The 25,905-nt window shown below is 41.5% G+C and overlaps 1 protein-coding gene across 8 annotated transcripts in view; it reads right to left on the reverse strand.

Annotated features, from left to right (window-relative positions):
• MED24 (mediator complex subunit 24) overlaps positions 1 to 25,905 on the reverse strand; it is a 60,262-nt gene that overhangs the window by 9,174 nt on the left and 25,183 nt on the right. For all 8 annotated transcript variants that reach the window (XM_073004236.2, XM_073004235.2, XM_020805858.3 and 5 more), the window contains exons 10-22: positions 25,798 to 25,845; positions 23,860 to 23,942; positions 18,489 to 18,575; positions 15,282 to 15,393; positions 12,876 to 13,018; positions 10,184 to 10,221; positions 8,916 to 8,998; positions 6,475 to 6,653; positions 5,230 to 5,329; positions 3,086 to 3,261; positions 2,052 to 2,316; positions 1,336 to 1,517; positions 580 to 673 (exon numbers count right to left, since the gene is read on the reverse strand). In XM_073004236.2, coding sequence (XP_072860337.2) covers positions 580 to 673; positions 1,336 to 1,517; positions 2,052 to 2,316; positions 3,086 to 3,261; positions 5,230 to 5,329; positions 6,475 to 6,653; positions 8,916 to 8,998; positions 10,184 to 10,221; positions 12,876 to 13,018; positions 15,282 to 15,393; positions 18,489 to 18,575; positions 23,860 to 23,942; positions 25,798 to 25,845 — 1,590 coding nt within the window. The remainder of the gene's footprint in view (positions 1 to 579; positions 674 to 1,335; positions 1,518 to 2,051; positions 2,317 to 3,085; positions 3,262 to 5,229; positions 5,330 to 6,474; positions 6,654 to 8,915; positions 8,999 to 10,183; positions 10,222 to 12,875; positions 13,019 to 15,281; positions 15,394 to 18,488; positions 18,576 to 23,859; positions 23,943 to 25,797; positions 25,846 to 25,905) is intronic.

Here is a 25,905-nt window from a genome sequence, read left to right on the forward strand (position 1 = left end):
GATAGAGCTAGCCAAAACTGCAGATCCTTCTATAACGATTAACAGATTCAAGAAGGAACATATATTAAAATAATTTATAGTGCTAATGAAACAGCACCTCTATGCAGAAGGCAATGCACCTCTACCAAATGACAGCAACAGGGAAAGCTGTCAGTTCACACCTTGCTTGTAAGTTTCTCAGTATCACTGGATTGGCTGCTGGAAAATCTGAATGATAGTTGTTATGCCCCTGATTTAACCTCACAAAGTGCTCCTCATGTTCTTCAAAGGTGAACACAATGCAGCCACTGTGGTGCAATTTCACTCTAAGCTTAGTTAGCTACACTGGGACACCATTACAAAGGCTGTATACTCATGAGATACCTGTCTGACTTTATAAATCTATCAGAACCATCACCTAGTTCTTCAAGCTTTTTAAAATTCCGGAGGGGAAACTCTCCAAACACCAGCAAATTCCTTTCTATGCACTGATTCCTACTGAATCTTCAAATTCTCCCAATGCAATCCCTCTCATTAATTCCCTGCAGTCGTTTCTTATTCCCAACATTCTTGCTGAATTCTTAGGTAGGAAGAGCATACCTCGATATCTTCTCGGTGTCTCTTGCGCTGCCAGGCAGACATTTGCCCCTTGTTGTGGGAGGAGTAGGAACTAGAGGCACACCACACAGACAACCTGGAGGGAAAACAGAAGGAAGATAATGCACAAGAATTTGCAAATGAACCATGCAGAACCTCCTTGCTTTTTTACCCTCTGACTCCAACATTCTTAGACTGTTTTGGAAGAATATATTGCATTTAGTAGAGAACAGTAAACTTCCAAGGAATAAACACATTCTCTATTCCCTATTTCCACTTGGCCTTAATCTCAGAACACAAGCATGTCATATTCAGCATGTAAGAGGATCTTTATAGGGAGAAAGAGCATCTTCTTGGATTCTACCTAGAAATCCAGAAATTGAACACCCATTGTCTAGCAGCCTGGATGGACCAGCGGACTCCAGTCCAAACTTTGTGAATAATAATACCTGTCATTTTGAATATTCCTGTCTCACAGCTTTCTCCTCTTAGCCTTCTATAGTTGATACTTTGGCTCTCAGCAAAATGCTTTCACCACAAAACAAAATAAAATACAATCCTATAATACTCAGAACTGGAGAAGATACTGGAAAATACTGAGCAGAGGCTAAGCGGAATTTCCAGGGGAAAGAGTGTGACGCTTTGCCCATTCCTAGCAACTGAATTAACTGCCATTTTTTTAAAAGGCACTTCTGTTCCTAGTCTACATTAAGCTTTAGATTACCAGTTTCAGCACATTTTGCTCCACTTCTCTCTTACTTGGCGAGGGCCTTGCCAGGTGGATCCATTAGCATATGCCACTTGGAGGAGTCTGTGAGCAGACTGGGCAGGATGTGTCCCAGCAGGGTGAGCGTCAGCTGTTGCATGTCCAAGCAGAAAATGGAGTACAGCAACTCCACAGCTCGTATCGCATGCTCTTTCCTTGTTTCTTTCAGGAGCTCCTAAAAGACAAGAAAAAACAATGCATCCAATGGGGCAGAGAAGAACTTAGCTTTGGTCTTTAGCATCGCAATGACCAAAATGCTATGAGAAGTTATGGCACCAGAGTACCACAGTCAAAACGAGAGAAACATACTCTTTCCTGAAATACATTATGGTGTGAAATGCTCCAGAAGAGGCACTGGAAATGCACTGCCACTACAGAAAGGTGCTTAGGATGCTGCTCCCACTGTTCATATACTGCTGTTTTTGAAGATTTACCTCAGTCCATTGCAACAAACATGTGAAATATATGCACAGTATGCATATACTACACATGTTTATGGAGATATACACGGACACAGATATAGACACCAGACTAAAGGCCTATCAAGTGTAGTGTTAATCAGCTCATTCCCCTCTGGAAAGTCCACAGAATGTGTTACCAAAGATGATACATAAGCATAGTGACTGGTGGTCACTATCAACCTTTAATCAAAGAATTTGCCAAATCATCCAAATAAAGCATCACCACTCGTTCCTCTGCCGCCACATACCTTAACAAGGTTGTTGCAGAACCAGTAGACTCCTCCCATGTGCAGAAGGGTGTCGAAGATATGGATGGAGCGGCTATCCACCCAGCCTTTCTCCAGCACCTTGGAGAAGACACCCATCAGCACTTCTTTGATGGGCTTCTTGGGTGGAAGGAGGTTCCAGTAGGGCATGGGGTCGACTCCTGTTGCTGGGAATTTGATCTGTGCAGCTGTCTGCTGCACAACATCAGCACACATATGCTCAAGAATTGAACTCATGATCAACACTCTGGACAATAGAAGAAAGAAAGATGAAAGTATTAAACTGTTACTTACCAATGGCTAGGTTCCAGAAAATCCCCTCTTGGCATGAAAACCTGAGTAAACTTGGATGAATGATACTTCCTCTCACTCTATCTGCTTCACAGGTCTGTTATGAGGAAAGACTGGGGGCAAGGAAGAAACCCATGTACACTGCCTGGAGCTCATTGTAGGGGAAATACTGGTGACCCCCCCCCTTAAAAAAAATCCAAACAAATGCAGCACAAAGAAGCAGGAGAAGGTTCCTTGAAACTATAGCCTACATGACTGAGGAGCAATAAAATCAGATCCAGTTGCACATCACTTCCAAATGAAAGAAGGTGTGAATACAAAATACTTTAACATTACAGCTATCTTTTAGGAGGCTGAATGCAGCCTTCTGAAAGAGACTTTAAGCTCTGACCATCAAGTTAGCATCACAATCGTACATATAAGCAAGGTTCCCTCTAAGGTGAGTACGCATGACTCCACCTCCCTCTGCACAACATTCCTCCTCTTCCACACACCCACGCTGATTGTCTTCAGCCCCTTTGGTTCTGGTCACAACAGAACCCCATGGGTGTGGGTGGGTGTGAAGTCGCATGAGAGGGGGACAGAGTCACACTCAGCGGGACTGAAAATTAGAGAGAATGTTACATGCAAGCAAAACATGCACAGACCTTTGCTAGATTTTATACCCTAAAAATAGCACCCTGTTTCCTCCCAGCACCTGGATAAGCCACACAGGTAGTTCTCACCTCTCACTATAGAACTGTAGGGTATTTTCCCCATATAAGGGAGTCCCTAACTGCCGGATCATCTGCAGGGACTTCTCTCGCTCATCCAACCCCAGCATGCGGACATGGGCCACGAGCCAGGCCACGGCACACACAGCCATGCTGCACACTTTCCCTTTAATGTTATCTGTGATTTTCTGGGGAAGAAAAGAGAGACAAGCAAGGTTCCCGCTAAGTTGGGTGCATGCGCACAACTCCGCTTTCCTCTGCGCAGCTGTCTTCATCCTCTGTGCAGCGATCGTATTTGGTTCCAGTTTTGCTAGACACGTGGCAGAGAATGCATACCAACAGATACAGTTTTCAACAAAACATTGGCACCATGAAGCTCTGCAAAGTGTGAGCAGCCTAGGCAACTTTTTGGCTTTGCTTGATGACTCCTTCACCCACCACTCTCTTCTCTTGTTCTCCTGCTTGGAACTGAATGCCATTGTGTGTCAGCTCTCCTTCACTTCCTTCAATCCATATCCCAAAACCCATCTCTTCCGCTAAGCCTTTGCTTCATCTCTGCTCCCAAATGAAACCAATCTCAAGTATCCATTGTAAAAGCGAACAAGCCTAAAGGTAGAAGACTGTCCAAATAAGTTTGGAATATGTTGCACATGATGAGATGTGTACATTTAGTTTGGGTCTGGAAGTAAAAGAAGGCTGGGCAATACACAGAATGTTATACTGGAATGTTATCCTGGAATCTGTTTTTCAAATGTTGCAACACAATTTTTAAAGAAAATATAGGAACTGATATTATAAATTAGTAATGAAGCTATAATTAATACTAATAACATCCCATCAAATCAATTCTAACAGCAAGCCTCTTGGGATCTTCTGGTTTGCCAGTTCCTACTTTGGTTTGGCTTCTGGGACTGTGACGCTTCCTCAAGGCCACACAGATGACATGACATGTAAATCCCACCAGCCAAACACATTCTGGGCGATCTTGGTCGCCCCTTCTCTCAGGAGGCATAGTGAGGATTCAAACCTTTGGATCTCAACCTGGCATTTAAGAACATGCAACTCTATAATTATTGCTCTTTGGATTACTTTATGAGTAGCACTAATAAAAATTTAGAAATCTGAAAGCTTGAGTGTATGTAGTGGCAAATACTTGCTTTTACAGTTTATTATGCTGGACTCTTTACTTCTTCTCTTGTGTCCCCCACTCTACCATGATCTAAACTTCATTGTAAGTTCTTAAGTGCAGTGACCTAAGCACCATATACATTTATACAGGGCAATTACATAATTTATTTCTAAAAACATATTTTTCTATATATGCATCTGAAGAAAATCTCAGCTATTTTAAAAGATGGTTCCTAACATTCAGAACGCTAGCTGTTTCAACAAACAGCATGAGCTTGCTTTTTCTGCATTCATTTTTCCAATAGAATCAATATCACTACCAACACTCGGATCCTTTTCTTCTCCCATCAGACATGCTTTAGGACAGTGGTTCTTGAACTGCAACTTCCAGAAGCCTTTACCACTCACTGTTCTGGAAGTTGCAGTCCAAGAACATCTGGAGACCCAAGTTTGAGAACCACTGCTTTAGGGTACCAGATAGCCTATGCCGGATAGCTTAGTGGTTTAAGTTTCTGGCTGCAGAGCCAGAAGTTGGGGGTTCAATTCCCCACTGTCCCTCCTTGACAAGAGCTGGACTCAATGATCCATAGGGTCCATTCCAGCTCTGCAGTTCTATGACAATGATCCTATGACAGCAAGCTGGTATAGAAATCCCTTTCAAATATTGACCCTATCAATGCCAGATGTGTTATGTGTCAATACAAGTCTAAAGCACACATTTAAGGCGACTGTGTGGCTAAACAAGAACACAATATGTAAAAAGAAAAACAACTTCCCACCCACCTAGGGAATAGGCCCATGGAGAAGAACAGGTAACTTCTTATGCCAGCTGCTCTTTACGGAGGAGTTAACTGAAACCTCCAATTCCCCACCTCTCATAATACAGCTCAGTACTGGCTGCATCACCTGGCTCTCTCAACTAAGTGTTTCAGTTCTCTGTTCCCAGCTTTTAAAAACTAACAGTGGCATATATTCAGTTTATGTAGCTTTTCCAGCATATACTGGAAAAGGCAGCTTTTCGGCATTACCTGAACTGAGTCAAAGGTGAGAACGCCATTCTCCCAGGCATTCAGGATCTCCAAGATGGCAGCAGAGATGCTCATACATGCTTCATGCCATTTCATCTGCCTACTCAGATGCAGGGATAGATGAGAATGAAAAGAATCAAAGGGGGGGGGGAACAACTAGTCAGGTATACAAGTGGATGGCTAGGCATGATTCCCCCTGTCCACCAGCTAAGTATTAATCTTGGATGTCTTGATATAAGCAACAAGAAATGGTATATTCCTAGAAGCCAAGTTATTTCGAACAATTAGCTAGCTGCAATCAGCTCCTTTCCTCCACAGCTATGGTAAAACATTAAATATTCTTACAACATAGCAAAGCACAACTTCATTTCTTTTGCACAGTAACTATATCTTCTTCTATTTCCTTTTATAACTCTGGGGGATGTAGTCTCACTAAGTGGTGAAACAGAATATATCACATGCCTTGGGCTCTGTTATGGGTATTTGTTGTGGGGATGATGGGATAGCAGACATACAATGTATTTCATACCAGAAGTCAATGGTTTATAGCATTCAGAGGTATTATTTTCCCAAAAACTAAATGAAAAGGACCAGTTTTACTTACTTTTGAGACATGGGGTAACATTTATTTGCTTATTTTTGCCATGGAGTTACAAGATAAATAACTACTTCTTAATATGGGGCTTTGCCTAAAACCATGTCTGCCGGAATCAAGAATTTTGCAATTTTGTATCTTTGATTTGTACCTTTTTCTTTTTAAACTGAAATGTATAGCTTCTTGTCTTGATTGCATTAGTACTACCTTATGAAAACTGATATCTGAATAGGATATCCAGGAGTCAAAGAAGGCTCCAGTGTCTTCTCCCCATGAGACAGCTGAAGCAGAATTATGCACTACGCAAAAAGTATACCATTTTACACAGAGCAGTGGCTTCCAACCTTGAATAACCCAGGTGTTCTTGGACTGCAACTCCCAGAAACCCTGGCCAGCACTGTTAGTGATGAAGGCTTCTGGGAGTTGCAGTCTAGGAATACCTGAGTTGGGAAACACTTCTATAGACTACTGCAAATTGTCACAACACAGAAGTCAAGTCTTATTGGTGCAGCCTCATGTATTTTCTGTTGGAAAACTAGAAGCCTGCTTGATCATATGGCAATGCAGGCGACTTCAGAATCCAGAAACAATTTGCTCCTTCCTGCAATACAAGTGCTTGTTGAATCCACCAGAGTGGTACAGCTACTTACACCAACTTCATTTCAGAGGAATTGTTGAGCAAAGCAACTAGCGACTCCACCTTGGTGGAATCTGGCCGGAAGCAAGGGTGGTCAGGGTTGAGAATCTTCCCTTCCTCTGGCATGCAGTTTTGCATCCAAATCTCAAAGAAGGGCACTTCGCCAGGGGGGGCAGCTTCTGAAAGAATCACCTGAAAAAGAGGCCACCAAAAGACGCTCACTAGGGAACCACAGGCGAATACAAGAGCACCCCCTAGTGTGTAGCTGGTTAATCAAATAGTAACCCTGGATGCACTCTTTTACAACATTACAAGATTCTGTAAATAATATGCTGGAGGAAAGGAAAATTCATCCAGCTTGGGAACTGGAGATTCAGTAATACACTTGGATCTTCCTATTTTTTTTAATTGATTGATTTGATTTATATACCACCCAACTTGGTACAAATCTACTACTCTGTCTGATAAACACAAAGGAAATTAAACTCACAACAGCATCCTCAAACCCCCAGCAACAGTAATAAGTAGCAGAATAATATAAACACAGCAGCAAACAGCAACAAAACCATGTGGCAACTTAAAATAAATTTTATTTATTTATTTATTTATTTTATTTATATCCCGCCTATCTAGTCGCGAGGACTACTCTAGGCGGCTTACAACAACGTTAAAATACAATAAAAATAAACAACCAATACAAAAACAGGTAAAAGAGAAAAAAGACAATAAAAGATCAAAAATGAAAAATAGTAAATTCCTATCTCAGAGGAAACATATTTTTGAAGGCCTCCTTATAGAGTTCTGCCTTAACAAACTTTCTGAAAGGAGGGAAAAGTTGCCACAGTAATTTTGAGGTGAAATATATGAAGCAATTAAGTCATTTGTTGAAACTTTGGCCTGAAAAAAATTAATTTTTTGCAGTTTGGATTGTCTATATTGTTTTTCATATTTATAATAGCTACATTTCTATGACATATCCAGCCTGGTGGATTGGCTAGAGTGACAGACTAAGACTTCAGAGGCCTGGGTTGAAATTCTCATTCTGCCATGGAAACTGACTGGGGGTGTGGAACTAGTAAAACCATTCCTTAAATATCTTATTTAACTGTACAGCATTATTAGGGCCATTATAAGTAAGCTCCAATTTGACAGCACATATCAACAGTAACATTGCTGTAGAATTGGATGCTTCTTCCACAATTTGTTTGCAAATGTAATCCAGAAATATTGATGGGTCAAATCCAAGTTCCAACTGGAGTGAAGCCATTGAAATGAATGAGACATTAACATCAATAAATGTCCAACTGATTTCAATGAGACAATTCTAGTTGGGATTACAATTAGACCACGCCTACTTATGCAATTTCTGCAACAGTTGCTAGAAGTGCCACATGAGTTCTGGAAGAAGAATCCATGAAGCCATTAGCTAAAGGAATACTGTATTAGTTTCCTTTCTAGTGTATGCCAGTATAAGTTATATAGGCATATCAATGGACAAGGAAAACCCATTTTATTCCAATTTACAAATGCTTCCCTGCTTTGTTTGAAGGCAATTCTCAGTCACTACAGGTCAATGGCATTTTAAAAGCATGTGTTTAACTATCTTCTCTGTGATTATGGTAGCAGGAAATAAACTTATCTCATATTCAATATAGAGACAGGTGGCTAATGAGGTAAGTGACTTGCTTAGGGACACATAGTAAGGCAATAGCAGAGGAAGGACCTAAATGTAGTTTTTCACTCTTCCTTGTGTTCCTGGTCTCCAAAACCAGTTCTCTCCTCCCTAGCAGAAAATGTTGGGACAGCAACTTCCTTTTATGATCCCTCTTGTCTGTCACTAATACCATAAAAATTAAATCAAAGACAAGAAACCCAAATGATGGTAAGACAGGTGAGCCAAATCTGTAACTATCATGGTAGGGCGGGATGTCTTTAAATGCTTCTTTTAAAAGTTTGGTCTTCAACATCCTCTTAAAATATTTTATAAATCTGTGTAAAGTTGAACTATATAATACACATGAATAACTGTGAACACTTAAAAATATTGTGCAAATACTTATTGTTGTTGCTTTAACATTATCACTGTTCCTGTTATCGCTGTTGCAATATTTTACCTGCTACTTCCATTTCCAAGAAATGTCATATAGAAGGCTGTGTAAATTCACAATCCAAGACACAGACAGCACTGGACTAAAGCAGCTTTATTTTTATTTTACTTTATTTGAACCTTTAGCATACCCTTTTCTACCAAAGTTGCGAAGTTTCCAGTGCCTGAAACCTGGTTTGAAAGTCAGGCCATAGCAGTAAGATTATGGCTGAAGAAAAGACACGTACATTTAGCAGAGAAGGAAAGAACAGGGAAGATGTACTCTGTCCATTTATATGTCCGAGCATCATTCTCTCAATGCTTATATTTCACTTCACCCTGCAGTACTGAAGCTAGAAAGTCCTTACCTCAGAGCCGTAGGTCTGGGCGACATGACACAGCATGAGGAAGGAGATGTCGAAGAGAAGTGCTCTGACTGAAGCTGCTTTGGCTGGGAGTGGGTGGGAGGGTGGAATCCAGAACAATTAGCTCACATAACAAAAGGAGAGAAATATCTTTTATATTATAACCATCCCTAATGTCTGACATACAAGAATTATCTTACAACTGTTATCTAATTCATTCTAACACCACCACAAAGGAGTGTCGTAACCACAACTGTGGGTGCCCTATGCTTCTTCCATCACACCTGCTTCTCTAACAACCAGTGTTTTGCACAGATAAAAGCCAAATCTGAAACTTAAGTCTCCTAATTAAACCTCCTACAACAAACTCTGGAGGCAGCCACTGCTTTACAAGATTGTACACCTGGTTTCTTTTCTCTCTTTCTCTCCTCTCACCTTAACTGTGTAGATCTAGTCAAACCTCGCATCCATCGGCATCATTTAGTGTCCTTCTCGCAATGTACATCAGATTACTGTATGTACAGCGTGCGCATGGAACACAGTGATGTGCACCATGAAAGGTCTTCCCATGCGGCCTAAATGAGATTCTCTTCGACACCCTCTTTCTAGTTCCTATCAAATTTTTGCAGGGGTGATTGTGATAATGAACACTTTTAAAACAATGCGTACATCTCAAAAAATGATGGGAAAACAAACTCTCAACAATTGGGAGCGGCTTTTCCTGTTAGTCCAGTGGAAGGTCAGAGAGCCTTGGTGTTTTTAATCACATGCAGACATATTCAGAATCCTTATCTTGGGATGAGTGGGACTCGCACATCACTCCATCCAAAGGACTTGAACTAAATTGGTACTTGGAGGCTAAGGACTCTGTTGTGAAAGAAGGGGCCGAGGAGGAAAAAAGACTGAAGAGCAAGCGCAAAATCACAGCTGCAGGTTAACCCTTTTTCTTCCAGGGTTGAGATCCCCACCCAATAGTACAAAGTAACTATTCTCAGGGGAATGGGGGGAGGAAGGGATGGAGGATCCACGTGGTAACCAAAAAGACAAAGAGACCCCAGTAACAACTTGAATACCCCCCTTGTTGCATCAAGAATGTGGTGCTGGTGCTGCCTACGCTGCCAGGCACCATGGCTCACTTTCAGTTTTCCCCAGAACATGCCCCCCCCGATTCTTCAAATTAACCCACAAAAGTCTAGTGTCTCAAAAAGCGTTACTGCAATACTTGATTTCCCCACCCACCCTCGCAAAATGCTGCAAAAAAACAGACTTACATCCTTCACCAGTGATGTGCTTGGTAAATTCATTGAGCCTAAAATGAAAAGACAATGGAAACGAAGAGGGAGGGGAAAACAGTGAAGGATGAATTCATGCCCTTGGAGATTAGAACCAGTTTTTGAACCACATATGCAAAATGGAAGGTAATCTCAAGGTGGATTGCAATTACTCTCATTTTATGGGCAATGAAAAAACCATAGCTTAGAGGTTGTGATCGGCCGAGACATGAAAGCACCACCTAAATAGGGCCTGAATTTGGGCCCAGCTCCAGTGCAGTTGATCCTCTGCTCTTTGATCTAAACTGATCCAGACAAAAACTTCCTAGCTAATCCCTGTCTCCATTCTTCCTCTCTTAGTCTGGCTCCCCAAACCTCTTTTTTTTCCTTCTAAATCCATGGGCTGCTCCCATAAAAGGAGATGTATTAGGGTTAAATGCAAGGCATCCAATATGCGGTGCTACAATATTCCCTAATCATCAACTAACAAACCTAACCTAATTTCCATAACACAATCCAATCACTCAGAGTTTCATTTGTTAACATGTAGTCAAATGTGTACCCTGGCTAAAATACTGTTGCTTAGTATAGTAAGTGGGGATTTAGTGAGTCAGCTCCTCCATAAGTTCCACTGATTTGATTGGGCCTACTCTAGTGGTGACATACTAGGCTTTCAGCCTCTGTTTCAAACTGCTGCTTCTGGTGTCACTGATGGACTACCATGCAGACCACCAAGCACTGCTTACAAACTTCACAAATTCACACAACATGTCAAATTCTATACTCAGAAGCAATTGCACATTTTCAGGATACCCTTTGGGGAATACACATGGTATAGCTACACTACGCACATCGCTTCTCATGTTTGCAGCCTTTATGGGGGACTGAATGTATTTAGGCTAGAATTCTATGACAGAAATACAGCATAACATGGCTTTAAAAATAATCAGCAACTCCTCTGCCATTCCCTCTTCTTGGTGCCATACCAAAATCTGCCTTTCCACTACAAAAGTTAAGCTTGCTTTTAACAGAGGGTGGAAGAAGAGGCTCCTGTCTTCCTTGGTTTGCTCAAAAAATAACAAGGCAGAAGCACGGCTGTAAATAAGCCACTTATGAGAGAGGTTTAATAGCTGCACAAGTGGCTATCTAGGCATCCCTTAACTGAAGCAAAGACACAAATGGGTTTAGAAAAGACGCAGCAGCTTTAGCTGGAACTGGTGGGAGGAGGCGGGGAGAAAAAGAACAGAAGCAAGAGGCTAGTTTTTTCCTCTTGGGCAAGAATGAGAAAAACAACTAAATCTGGGACCAAGATTTATTTAGTGTCTGTGTTTTATTATCAATGGACAGCAGACCTTGCACAAGAGAATTGAAGACTGGATTTAAGGCTACAGAGCTAAATATCAGAGAGGCTGCCTAACGAGCACTGAAAGCATGTGTTCTTCCCCCATAAGATGAGAGACAAAGAAAATGATGTTGCGTCTTGCCAGATTTCCTGCCCCATCTATTTCTCTCACTGCCACTGCAGGAAGGCAGAAGCTACCTATACAGTATTGCTACCAAACCTTATTTTTAGCCAAGCGGCAAAGATGATGATAAAAAGGGCCATCTGCTTTTCAGTGGCAACCTGATGCTCCTGTTCTTACCAAGTCTATCCTAAAATACCTCTTTGGCTTGAGCCAATACTTCATTGGTTCTGGCCAGGCTGTCAAAGGTGGTTTATTAAGCCACAACATGCATAAGTTTTCTTTGTTTTTGCTTCTCTCGTCCCTTCAAATGAGCAAACAAACAAGCTGGAAAACCACAACTAACCATGCTTCCTGTAACGTCCAGAATGGGAACTATGATTAATCACATCCAAACAAGCCATTACATGGAAGCTAGTGTTACACAACATCCTGCCTTTCTGGGAGCTATTAGTTACAGTCTTCCAGGTTGCAGAAACCGTCGGTTATTGGCACACTCATTCGCTTTCTTAAACAAAGGGAAGAACAAGGTGAGAATGGAGAGTTTATGTGGAGATCATGCCTTATCTTAGCTTCCTAAGCCAGCATCTGATTGTCCAAACCATACCACTCTCACACCCAGATTTCCCTATTGACGAAATGGGAATTCTACTAACCTGCTCAAGGGATCTGGGGCGGTGATAGTGGAAATAAATGCAAGGATAAAGGTACAGTAATTGGTAGCTTGCTATGCAATTTAAGTCACTATTGACTGGGAGTGCTTTGCTCCACAACCTCCAGTCTTCTTCAGTTCCTCCACTTACTGCAGTCTGAAAAAGAAGGTGCAGGCTTCCACCTCCCTACAGCCTATGCCCTACATAGATTGGTAGTCAACAGGGTTTTCAATACACTCAGCCAATGCATCCTTAGCTACATTTCCCCTCTGCAAGAGCACACTTTAAGACTCTTTTGAATGGCAACAGCATAATACCCCATTCCATAGTTTTGAACAGATAGAGGATAAAGGCAGCTTTGCAACAACTAGTTTGTTTCTTGTTTACTGCAACAAGAACAAAAAGTGGCAAGTTTTTCTTTGGACTGAGGCAGAAGAACACATAAGCTTGATCATGTTGTTGTTTCACATCTTATTGAGAAATCCAGTTGCTACATCTGAAGGGAGGTGGAATTCTCACCCTCTTCTCTCTCTCCGTCTCTCTCTCTCTCACTCACTCATACATACACACACTCACTTGATAAATTTCCGTGCAAAAGACTTCAGCTTTCCTGTAGCTGCTGCTGCTGCCAACAATAAATCCAAACTCTTCCCAGACAGCATATGTCCCAAGACACCCAGCAATCCTTCTGGAGATTTCGAGTGATCTGAATCCATTGTCTGGGGATAGTGAAGAAATGTTTAAGGTTCTTGACTGGTAGCCAGCAGAGTACAAACCATGAATATATGTGTAAAAAGAGAGCAGTTTGTTGTGCTTTAACTAGATGGCTATTTGTATCTGCAAGCATTTGGAAAGCACAGAACTCAGCCTCCCACACAGAGCACTCTTCTTTTCCAGTGAAATTTCACACTGGCATCAGAAACATCGGGGACCAATTTTCTTTTACTTTTGCTAATGTGTTGTAACAATTCACTACTTAGCATCTGTTTCTGCTTATCCCTAACTTTGTTCTTAGGCTCTAAAATTTATTTATTATTTGATTTCTACCCCGCCCCTCTAGACAGAGTCTGTTCGGGGCGGCTTACAAAAAGTTATAAAACATCATAAAAATAATCATCATAAAACAATCACATAATTAAATCAACACATTTAGAAGTTCAAGATGGAGAAAAAGGAAAACTAAAGAAGAAAAGAATCAAGTGTTGACTGGAGGGAAGGTCTGCCTAAAGAGCCAAGTCTTTAAATGACTCTTAAAAACACCCAGCGAGGGAGCCAGGGTGATTTCCGACGGCAAGGTGTTCCATCGTCGAGGGGCCACTGCCGAGAAGGCCCGGTTTCTTGTTCTTTCTTTCCGGGCCTCTCTCGGCATTAGGCCCCTCTAGAATGAGTGACTCGGGTAGATCTAGGTGGGAGAAGGCGTCCACCATGTATCGAGGTCCTAAACCGTTTAGGGCTTTATAAGTGATCATTAACACTTTGAAGTGGATGCGGAAACGAATGGGAAGCCAGTGCAAGGCAGCCAGGGTGGGAGTGATATGCTGGTATTTTCTCATCCCAGTGAGAAGTCTGGCCACTGCATTTTGCACCATTTGAAGTTTCCGCAAAAACCTCAAAGGTAGCCACACGTAGAGTGCGTTACAGTGGTCTAATCTCGAGATGGACCAGATTGGTGAGTGCCCCAACATCAAGAGAGGGACGCAGCTGGGCTATCCTCCGCAGTTGGAAATAGGTGGAGTGGACCACTGATGCCACCTGGGTCTCCATTGTGAGCGCCAGGTCCAGATGTATTCCCAAGCTGCAAACCTTACTCTTTGCGGTGAGAGTCACCCCCCCCCCAAAAGAGAGGGAGTTTTCCAAACCGCAGATGGAGGGGCCACCCACCCTCAGGACCTCCGTCTTGCCTGGGTTCAGCCTCATCCCATTCTCCTGCATCCACCACAGTACAGCCTCCAGGCAGCGCTCAAGGGACAGGACGGCATCCACTGAGGAAGGTGAAAAAGAGATGTAGAGCTGGGTGTCATCAACGTACTGATGGCACGAAGTCCCACACCCCCCGATGACCCCTTCCAGCGGCCTCATACAGAAGTTAAACAGCATTTGAGAGATGATCGAACCCTGCGGAACCCCACAGTTGAGATTCCATGGGGCCGAAGCACTCTTTTCAAGCTGAACTCGCTGAGGGCGGTCCTCCAAGAAGGATCGGAACCAGGCAAGTGCCTGTCCACCGATTCCTAACTCTGAGAGCCTCCCCAGGAGGATACCATGGTCAACGGTATCAAAGGCCGCTGAAATGTTGAGGAGGACCAACGAGGACATATTGACCCTGTCAGCCTCCCTCAACAGGTCATCCAACAGTGCGACCAGTGCAGTTTCCGTACCGTGGCGCAGCCTGAACCCCGACTGAAATGGGTCCAGGGCATAAAAGTCACATTTTGTAGCATGCTTGGGTCAGGAGTCTATGTGGCTTAATCAATGGAGAGCCAATGCATAGGGGGATCCTGCCCAAAGGCAGAAGGGTACATATGATGACCTTCTGGGCCTTTCCATCCCTTCAGATGTACATTGTGACCTTTTTGATGTGTACCAGAGGACAGCGCTGTTCACTTCCGCATAATCTTCACACTTGTGGTGTTCAAGACGTCTAACACTCTATTCAGCCCAGTTTTGGGGATAGGTTTCTTTAATAAATTTAGCCCAGTTTCACCCCTCAGCCTTGACGCTCACTTTTTAGTCATGGAATTAAGTCTCACAATAATGCTGTGAAGGCAGAAAGTGTTTCCCGAAGGAAGAATAAAGCCAAACACAGAGCTTCTTCAGCACAATCCCAAGCATGTCTACTCAGAATAAGGCTCACAGAATTCAAGGGAACCTACTCCCAAGTAAATATAGATAGAATTACAAGCTTCGTAGCAGTAAAAGATAAAATTCTATGCTAAAATAAGTATTTTTCTGAAATCAGGATTTCATCCAAACAGGACCTACTTTTAGGATATTGGTGACAGTGGGCTCAGCTCGTAGGATAAGACCTGGGTTAGGCTGAATGTTGGCATTTTCAGCAGATTTTAAGCGTGGTGCATGTTCTCGATCAGCGGTCCTGGACGAGGTAGGAGAAAAAATGTATACTTGCCATGAGAGCATGTAAAATGCCTTAATTGAAATAGAACACCTTATTATAACAACCACTCACCACCAGACATGCATACACAACCACAATTCTGATGAAAATTTAAGAAAATTAGAGACGGAACACTTAAAATTGTCCAAGGACCTGTAGTTCCTAACATTAAATCCAGATTATCTGTATATTTCTACCAAATAATTTTTGCCTATTTCAACTTCAAACACAACAAATATGAAATTGCAGATTCCATGATGGTAACTGATAAGAATAATCTGCCAAGGATGAAGGGTGTTGCTGTTGTTTTTAATTATGGATCTATGTGGTTCTGCATGTTAATGAAAATGTGAAACAATTCTTTTCTGCCACATGTTCCAATATGTGATAGGAAACATGAAAAGTTCATTCTGTGGTAAGGCTTCCCCACTTACTGGTCAGAATCCGATTACTGAAATATATCACTGGTATAAATCCATCAGCATAAATCTCAGTGGCAGACTGACACAAATAAATAAGTCAATATAGCCATTTGCTGTCATGTGGCAGTTACATGATTCAGCAATTGACAGCGAATGCCTATCCTGACCTCTTAACTTGCATTAATTCACTGCTGAAATTTACACCAATGGAGTCCTTCAGGAATAATTTTTCAGCTGGATTCCAGCCATCACTTGATAATATGGTTGTCTATATGAGCAATCTATAACAATGACAGTGTGGGAAAGAGATTCCTCTAAGTCAGTGATTCTCAGCCTTGGGTAAATCAGATGCTCTTGGACTGCAATTCCAAGAAACCCTGGCCAGCACAGCTAGTGGTGATGGCTTCTGGGAATTGCAGTGCAAGAATACCTGGGTTAGCCAAGGTTGGGAACCACTGCTTCAAGTGCTTCAGTTCACAGCTAGAACTGTCTTTTAATGAACTTCCTGCTAATACTCCACAGGAATATACATTTAAAAAATTTACACATCTATTACAAATACCATGATTTTTAAATGTGTGTGTGTGTGTGTGTGTGTGAGTGTGTGTGTGTGAGTGTGTGTGTGTGTGTGTGTGTGTGAGTGTGTGTGTGTGTGTGTGTGTGTGAGTGTGTGTGTGTGTGTGTGTGTGAGAGAGAGAGAGAGAGAGAGAGAGAGAGATGGGGATATTTTATTCAGGAACCTTAGTGATTTATTAACCTCCCATCTTCTGGATATTTATGCCTGGGATACAATGGACAACAACTGAAGGAAGCTGGACAAAGAAAAACATAAGATTGTAGTTTTAACCCCATGGTGGGTTAAATAAATTAAACCCCACAGTGGCCAGGTTACTAAAGGGTATCTGAGGGTTTATCTGTTAAGTGAAGAATTGTAACCATATATTTGAAATTACAATTCAGTGTGTTTTGTGTGATGAAGAGGACTGGATGCAGGGGGATATGTGCTTTATTTGGATAAGATGTGAAATTAAATACAATTGATGGCTTCACAGGCTTAAAAGCAACGTGAGGGATGACTTCACAGGCTTAATGGAATGCAATCTTCTTCCTTAAAAGCTAAATGCTTTTCGCAAGAGAAAGATAACTCTTCCAAAGAGGAGAAGAGAAGTTTTATCAACATCTTTGAAACAATACTGTTATTAAGATGAGTATACTTTTAGGACAGTAAAAACCAGGCATGTCCCTAAATAAGTAACTTGGACATAGTGCTGAAACATTGCAGCTAATTCAATACTGATATGTCTCCACTTCAGCTGGTTGGATAGCTCAGTGAGTTAAGTATCTGTCTGTGGAGCCAGAGGTTGGGAGTTCAATGCTCCACTGTAAATCCCAGAACCACCAGCCTATGAGACCTTGGGCAAGCTGCATATTATCAGAATGACACCATGAGAAGGGAGAGGTAAACCACTTCTGAGTACTGCCAACCTAAAAAAAAACAACCTGAAAAGTGTGTTTCATCCATAAGCAAGATGTTTCGACTGCCAGGTCTCTGTATTTTGTTAATTTTTTCAATTCTTTATTTTCAACTCTGGAATCTCCTGAAATTGCGATGTTAATAATTCAGACATTTCTTCATTCTATTACAACTATGTCTGGTGTGTAATGTTCAAGGCGTCTACCAGTTTGGATCAAGAAATCCCACAAGATCTTGACTTTCTCATTTTCTGACACTTTTTCTACCTGATGTTCCCATGCATTTTTAGAGGCCAGCAAGTTACATATTTTGCATTATCATCACCACCACCACCACCACCACAACAGCAATTATTATTATTCAAAAACACCAGGCACAATCAATCAAGATTATAAAAACATTGACTGGTGTTATATAACAGATACTGTACAGGTTTTAACCAAAACTCTAAGTATCTGTTAAATATCGGTGCAGTATGTATGCTGTTGTTGTTCTAGTTGTTGTTGTTATTTCTCAACTTCATAGTAATATGACAAAGCTAATGCTAAAAGAGCATGTAGATGACATAGCTTTTAACATCAAGCTTTCCCACCCATCTGCTTTTTGCAACATCATACCTGACAAAGATATCAGTAATCTCAAAAGTTTGCAAGCAACAGTTATCCTTAGTTTTCGCATAGCAAATCTAGTTAAAGCAACCTGTACTTGCTTACTTCAGCATGCATCTAAGAAACAGGCAAATTCTCGCACATTTTCTGCGGGTAATCTGCTTGTCTATATTTACCCATGGTTGCAGAAAAATAGAAAACCAAGTGTTTCCTCTCTCTTCTCTTCAGACCAGGCACACAGCGTGGTGCAATGGAGAGTGTGATGGACTAAGAATCTGGAGACTAGGATTCAAATCCCCACTCAGCCATGGAAACTCACTGGGTGAGTGGAACTGGTAAAACTGCTCTTTAAATATGTCATTTACCTTGAAAGCCCTATTAGGGTTTCCATAAGTTGGTTCCAACTTGATAGCCCATAATTAGCTCACTCAGACCAAATGCTGAAACTTCCTAAATGCTTTAAATAAGGTCTGCAAACAGCAACTCACACATCTCTATCAGAAACTAGTAGTAGTTTTCCCATTGCACCCTGTTGCTGCACTTTTTTAACACACAGCCAGACAAACGTACCGTTTGGCTACAAGGTTGTTCATGTTAGCTTCAGACAGCAGACCCTGCTTGCTACATTCCTGGAGGAGGAGGCTTGTGCAGTCACAGCTGGAACAAGAAGAAAAACATGTGTAGAAATATAGAAGGGAATGGGCTAAATAGAGAGCATTCACCTACCAGACATTTAAGAGAAAAAACACAAGATGGTACACAGTGAGTTAAAAAGGGGATGGAAGACCTAGCTTAAAGTAAAAGAAAAGGTGTATATCTAGAAATCCGAAGTTGCAGAAAACATCCATTCTTAAAATGACTTTCCTTCAGTGGACCTTTGAGCTTTCAGGCTTCTATTATTGTAGAATGCACTGTTTAAATTTAAAGTTGCTTTCTCATAATGCCATTTTAAACTGATGACTTTTATTTTCACCTTGAGCCTTGGAAAGAAAAATACACATTCTTTCAATAAGAATGTGAGCCTCTAGTTTTCACAGCTGCAGGGAAAATACAAATTTAGAGTGTATACAATTGATATCAACTGTTTGGAAACCCGGGAGAAATCTTTGTGGTTTGGGGGACTCAAGAGCAACATGCTCCAAATTTCCTTACGGGCCTCTATAAGGACATTGTTTGAGATCTTCTGATAGGGTTGTGCTTCCCCCTTCACCCGCAGCAGGGAGGAGAACCTTTTCCAGCAAGCCTAATCCCAGCATCTATTCCCCATCCAGACAGAGGGGGTCTTTTGCCTTGATCCCTGATCAGAGATAGTAGATAACATTTGCCTGGAAGGTTTAGCATGAAAGTAAGCCAAATCTGTAGCCCTGAAAGGTTCTGCATAAAACAGAGGCTCTGGTTTGCAAACGGAGAGAGTTTTGAATGTCTGAAAACTGTTGCACTCTTGCCATTTTACACCTGACCTAATTCACTTTACGTTGCTTTTTTTCTTGGTTAGCCAGAAATGACTGACATGCACATACGTAAGCACATAGGCTAGGAAACATCTCTAAGAGTATTAGGAGAGACAGCTGCAAGATCCAGGTCTATAGAGCCTGTGTCCTGAGCACACTCCTGTACTGCAGTGAGTCCTAGACCCTTTGTGCACAGCAGGAGAGGAAGCTGAACATATTCCATATGCGTTGTTTCTGACACATTTTTGGTATCACCTGTCAGGACAAAGTTCCAAATAGAGTAGTCCTAGAATGAGCTGGAATTTTAGCATGTATACATTACTGAAACAGCGATGTCTACGTTGGCTTGGGCATGTCATGAGAATGGCTGATGGTTGGATTCCAAAAGATCTCCTATATGGAGAATTAGTGCAGGGAAATCACCCCAGAGGGAGACTACAGCTGCGATACAAGGATACCTGCAAGCGGGATCTGAAGGCCTTAGGAATAGACCTCAACAGATGGGAAACCTTGAGATCTGAGCATTCAGCCTGGAGGCAGGTGGTGCATCACAGCCTCTCCCAATTCGAAGAGACTCATGTCCAGCAGGCTGAGGCAAAGAGGCAGTCGCGAAAGCAGCAAAATCAGGGAGCTGGACAGGGGACAGATTGTATCTGTCTTCAGTGTGGAAGGGATTCTCACTTTCAAATTGGCTTTCTCAGCCACACTAGACGCTGTTCCAAGTCCTCCATATGCAGCACATTACCATAGTCTCTCAAGACTGAACAATGCCTAATGGTTTGTGGATCAAGTTTACTTCTTCAGACACAAGAGTGAAACTACCTAACAAATGTTTATACATTTATACATGCCCCCCCTTCATGGATTGCTGCCTTGTCGTGGCAAAGGGGCTCAAGTTATTCAGAGAAGCTATGGGCTATGCCGTGCAGGGACACCCAAGACAGACAGGTCATAGTGGAGAGTTCTGATGAAATGCAATCCACCAGGAGCAGGAACTGGCAAGCCACTCCAGTATATTTGCCAAGAAAACTGCATGGACAGAAAGAAAAAAGCTAAAAGATATGATGCTGGAAGATGAGCCCCTCAGGTCAGAAGGTGTCCAACATGCTACTGAGGAAGAGCGGAGGACAAGGACAAGTAGCTCCACAGCTAATGAAGTGGTTGGGCCAAAGCCAAAAGGACGCTCAGCTGTGGATGTGGCTGGAAATGAAATGAAAGTCCAATGATGCAAAGAAAAATACTGCATAGGAACCTGGAATGTAAGATCTGTGAACCTTGGTAAGATGGATGTCGTCAAACAGGAGATGGCAAGAATAAACATTGACATCCTGGGTGTCAGTGAACTAAAATGGACGGGAATGGGCGAATTCAATTCAGACAACTACCATATCTACTATTGTGGGCAAAAATCCTGTAGAAGAAATGGAGTAGGTCTCATAGTCAACAAAAGAGTGGGAAAAACTGTACTGGGATACGATCTCAAAAATGATAGAATGATTTCAATATGAATCCAAGGCAGACCTTTCAACATCACAGCAATTTTATGCACCAACCACCGATGCTGAAGAGGCTGAAATTGACCAATTCTATGAAGACTTATAACACCTTCTAGAACTGACACCAAAGAAAGAAGTTCTTCTCATTATAGGGGATTGGAATGCTAAAGTCAAGAGATAAAAGGGGAGCATCCTAACCTGCAGTTATTAAGATGCTCCCCTTTTTGAAGAGCTGTCCTTTGAAGTTGTCATTTGATTTATGCATAGCTATAATCAGGAGGAGTGCCCATAACCATTCAAGTTTAAAAAAAAAACAGATAGGGGAATATCAGGTAGTGAATAATATTTTCATTTAGCAAATGGAAACAAAAAGCTAGCAACACAGAAAACCCTAAGATGTTCATTATGACATACACTCCATACACACACCCCTTATCACTCCATTGCTATTTAAAAGTTCACTCAGTGGCTTCCAGCAATTGGTACCGTAGGTAGAGACAGACCTAAAATTGTGCATAATTCAATTTGTCTGCATAAAATAGCATTTTAGATCAGTCAGGTCTAAATTAGACCTGACTGATCTAAAATGCAATTTTATGCAAGACCAATACACAGTGGGGAGTTTTGGTATTTATCTATCATGCAGAACAAACAGTTCCAGTTTTGACGTTAGCAGCAAATCTGTGACATGAGGGACTCTCTTACAAGGCTGTCCGTTTTTCTTCGCCCTTCCTTAGTTTTAATTATCTCTGATATCCCACGCAATTGGTGAAGGAGAGAGAGTTGCCTTGAAAAATCATTTCATAACAAATGGTGCTAACTTCTGTACTTCAGCTGTCTGTGGAGGCCAGCCTGAGAAAAAGTACTGTATAAAGGATTTCACCTTAGCAATCCAAAAGTCAAGCTTCTGCTCAAGTAACAAAAAATCAGCAGAGGGTTGCAGGTATGTGCCTTTCTCTCCAACACATTTAAGATAACATATAACCCAATTTGAGCCTCATCAATTCAAGAGATTCTATTTAGGGTCTCTATCTTCAGGTGACATACCTTTCTAACAGAGTTATCAGGGCCTTCTCTGTTGTAGCACTAGCTTGTTGGCATGCTCTTGTTAGTGAAGATCTGGGAGAACATTTCCGTTCAGGCAGGCATTTTAAAATTAGCTTAGGTATTCAGGCACAGAATTCAGCTCAAGTACTCAGATCATGTAAAGTTTAACTCACAGTTTAACTTCAGTTAGCAGCTTTGGGTGAAGGGGGACATAGTTCAAAAATATATATAATACATTTGCTTCTCAAGTTTGTTACAAGAATCATAACATTCCTAATTAAACACATTACTAAGCTTTTCAAAAAGTGACTACAAAGACACTATGTAGTCTATAAGATACCTAATTTTTATGTGAAATACAGATGTTTATTCCATTTATCTCTCCTCCTCTCTGTCTGTATCTCTCTGAGGTTGAAGTGGAAGCACCAAAGGATCTGATGCAATTAGGGACTCCCTCCTCCTCCTCCACGGCTAGCCAGGATGGATTATAAAAGGCAGAAGGCAGGGCAGAGGTTCTCCAATTTGGGATGCAGTATTTTCTTATTACCATTTTCTTCTGTGGCTCATGCCATTACCAGAAACTCCCACTTACTCGTGACAAGATACCTTCCTTTCAGTGCATAAAATCATTAAATCAAATGAAAGGAACAATGAATGGGAGAAGCCAAGCAAATGCGGCAGGCAGCACAGCAGTGGACAAAAACAGGATGTAGCTGTGGAGAATAAAGGAGTAAAATTTCGAAAGCAGCTTTGGTTAGCAAAGGAAGTCATCTGTTCTTCAGAGAGGCCCCTTTTGGAAAAGTAAGTCATCTCCTCACCCACCTCAAAAGTATGCTTGAGCACCAGCCAAAACTTCCAAATGACCAGAAACACCCACGTCAGCATAGTGGTTTCAATAACCATCATACATGAGTTCTGTCCCCTCAGACTCATCTCTTAGGTTCCCATTGTATTCAATCACCTCAGCTCTTATTTCTCCTGTAATCCTGCTCTACTCTGCTAAGCCTTCTCGAATTACTACAGTATTCTGGTATCTTTCCATGCTGCCTCTGTCCCAGTCAAAAACTGGCACTTGCTTGCTCTCAAAATGCCATACTGGGCTTCATACTGGGCTTCTTGGCTTTTCCTGAATCTCAGGGTTAAATCTGTAGGGAGCAGAGCCTGAGAAGTAAAGGAATGGCACATACATGGGTGTGTGTAGATGTGTGTGTGTAGATGTGTGTGTGTGTGTGTAGATGTGTGTGTGTGTGTGTGTGTGTGTAGACCTGATGCTGCAAATACAGTCTGAAGAACATAGGGATGAAAGAGCCTGAGAAGTAAAAAAAGGCATGTACGTGTGTGTGTGTGTGTGTGTGTGTGTGTGTGTGTGTGTGTGTGTGTGTGTGTGTGTGTGTGTGTGTGTGTGTGTGTGTGTGTGTGTGTGTGTGTGTGTGTGTGTGTGTGTGTATGTAGACCTGATGCTGCAAATACAGTCTGAAGAACATAGGGATGAAAGTACAGTGGGGTCTCGACTTACGAACTTAATCCGTATTGGAAGGCAGTTCTCAGGTCGAAAAGTTCGTAAGTTGAATCTTCATTTCCCATAGGAATGCATTGAAAACTATTTAATCCGTATCTGCTCTTTTTGTCCATAGAAACTAATGGGAAGCTGCTATTCCGCCTTCTGCCACTAGAGGGGGATATTTTTTCTTTTTTACTTTTAACCTAAGATGACTTACCGTAGCTTTAAAAAAAAGGAAAAAAAACAGTTCGTAACTCCAATCTAAGTTCGCAAGTCGAGTCCATATATTCCTATCAGAGCGGTTCACAAGTCGAAACGTTCGTACGTCGAGCCGTTCGTAAGTCGAGACCCCACTGTAACAGCAACAGCTTTCAGTCTAAGTATGAAAAAGTTGCCTCTTGCTTGTGCTACATCCATCTGAAGGGCTAAAGGGAAGGAAAACCTACTTGCATCGTTGATCAGCTTTGTCCAGCAGTGGTGTCAGCTTCAAGAGGAACTCAAAGGCACAATTCACATCGTCTGTGAAATCCTACAATTGCACAAGAGTACAATATTTTCTCCTTTAAACGTTTGTAAAGTATGCACCTTCAGTTTCTATAAAACAGATTAAGACACTGCATCCAAGTGAGATGCAGTGGAGATCAGCTCACAGAATCAGCTCTTCCTTTTCTTTAAAAAATCCCATCAATAGTGCAGCAAAACAATCACACCCCAAATATGACTCCCACCACCAGCATTTTCTTTGGGGTGCAATGTGAGCTAACTGCTTTGGTGATCTAAACATTCGAACTATGGTGCTGAAGGATTACTTTTTTATGTCTTGCTCTTTCCAAGAGATTTATATGAGTCTGGGTTTTATAGAACTGCCTTTGCTGATTAGGGTTAGAAGAGGATTAGTGCATTTGAAAGCAAGACTTTCTGGCATCCTCCAGGTTTTATATAAAATTCAGGATTTTCTCTGTTAAAAGAAAATTTTAAAAGGAAAAAAAAAAGGTAGTGCTAATCTGAACAGAAATCATAAAATAAAAAGCAATCGAGAATTCCCTGAAAGCTCAACTCAGAGTTTTATTTGTTCTAATCCAATGTGTTCTTTACAGACTACCATAATGAAACTTTAGAATGCATGGGAAACCATGAGTTCAAATCCCACATTGGCCATTCATTCAGGGGCTGACATCCTGTGGCTCAGAGTAATAAGATGAAAGTAAAACAGGCCCATTTTCTCAATGGAACCTGTGGAGCAGCTGGACTCACCAAATCACCACTGATTCATTGAACTTACACTAGCTGTGACTTACTAAGCTAAGCAATAGGATTCCAGTCAAAGGGCAGTTAGAAGACTTACCTTTCTGGATCAACTGAAATGATCCATCTAGCCCAGTATTCTGTTTTTAACAATGCCCAGTGTCTCAATATCACTGCAGCTCTCAAATAATGCAAAATGGATACAGTGTCCTTTCTTCCAGATAAGAATTAGGAAACCCCAAATATCTAACAGAAATTGTTGTGTCTCTGTGCTGCTTTTTCCACTAGTGTCCCAGCCAAAAATAAACTTTGTATTTCAGAAGGAGGCAATGCAAGGGTGGGCAATTAATTTCTATAGGGGGGCACATGAAAAATCTGAACTGGGTTCGGAGGCGAACCAACTTTACTTAAAAATAAAATGAAACAGTGATGTTATGATTGTTTTTTTTTAAAACTTGTTAATCTTCACAAATACTAAAGAGTTTTTTGTGGTATGTTAAAGATAAGCAACTGATCAACTTTACACAAAAAGCTATAAATGGTTTTGATGTTCAAAACTGTCTGTGGGCCAGACAGGAGTGGCTTGCGGGCCATATGTGGCCCTTGGCCCAGGTCTGAGATAATGTATTGGTGCATGGGGGAGGGTGGTCACATGGTAATTAGCAAACCCTTCCTCTACAGTTTGAGATGGAAAATTCCAACCATGCTGCAAGAGATGGTGCTTGAGACAACACCCCAAGATGATTTTTGCAATCTACGTCTGAACTCACTTCACATGGGCAGACCTGGCATAGACATCTGTCATCAATTTGTGGGACTGTTACCTACAATTTTTCTGCGCTATCCATTTTCTCCATGACAGCTTGCAATATGATTTTTTAGTGGTTCAATCAAGGTATCACCCTAGTCCTGCATTCGTGTTCTTCCAGATAAAATGAACTAATAATCAGAGGTCTTGAGTGGAGGTTTCATTTCATCATAGAAATTTACTTCCTCCGTAAATTTACCTGAACCGTAAATCATCTTTAATCCCAGCAGTCTTAAATGCATGTTCGACACTGTGAAAACTCATTTTAGTTGTATTTTCTCCTGTTAATAACATTTAGCAGCTTCTGACAAGAAACATGACATCATTTTACCTTTTCTCCTTGTGGATATTTTTTCAGTTTCACCAGAACTTGTGGAATCTAAACAGAGCAAAACAAGAATTTAATCATGACCTTCCACCAGAGTTACTTCCACATTCA

Source organism: Pogona vitticeps, chromosome 6 (assembly GCF_051106095.1).
Source record: "Pogona vitticeps strain Pit_001003342236 chromosome 6, PviZW2.1, whole genome shotgun sequence".
Lineage (NCBI taxonomy): Eukaryota > Metazoa > Chordata > Lepidosauria > Squamata > Agamidae > Pogona > Pogona vitticeps.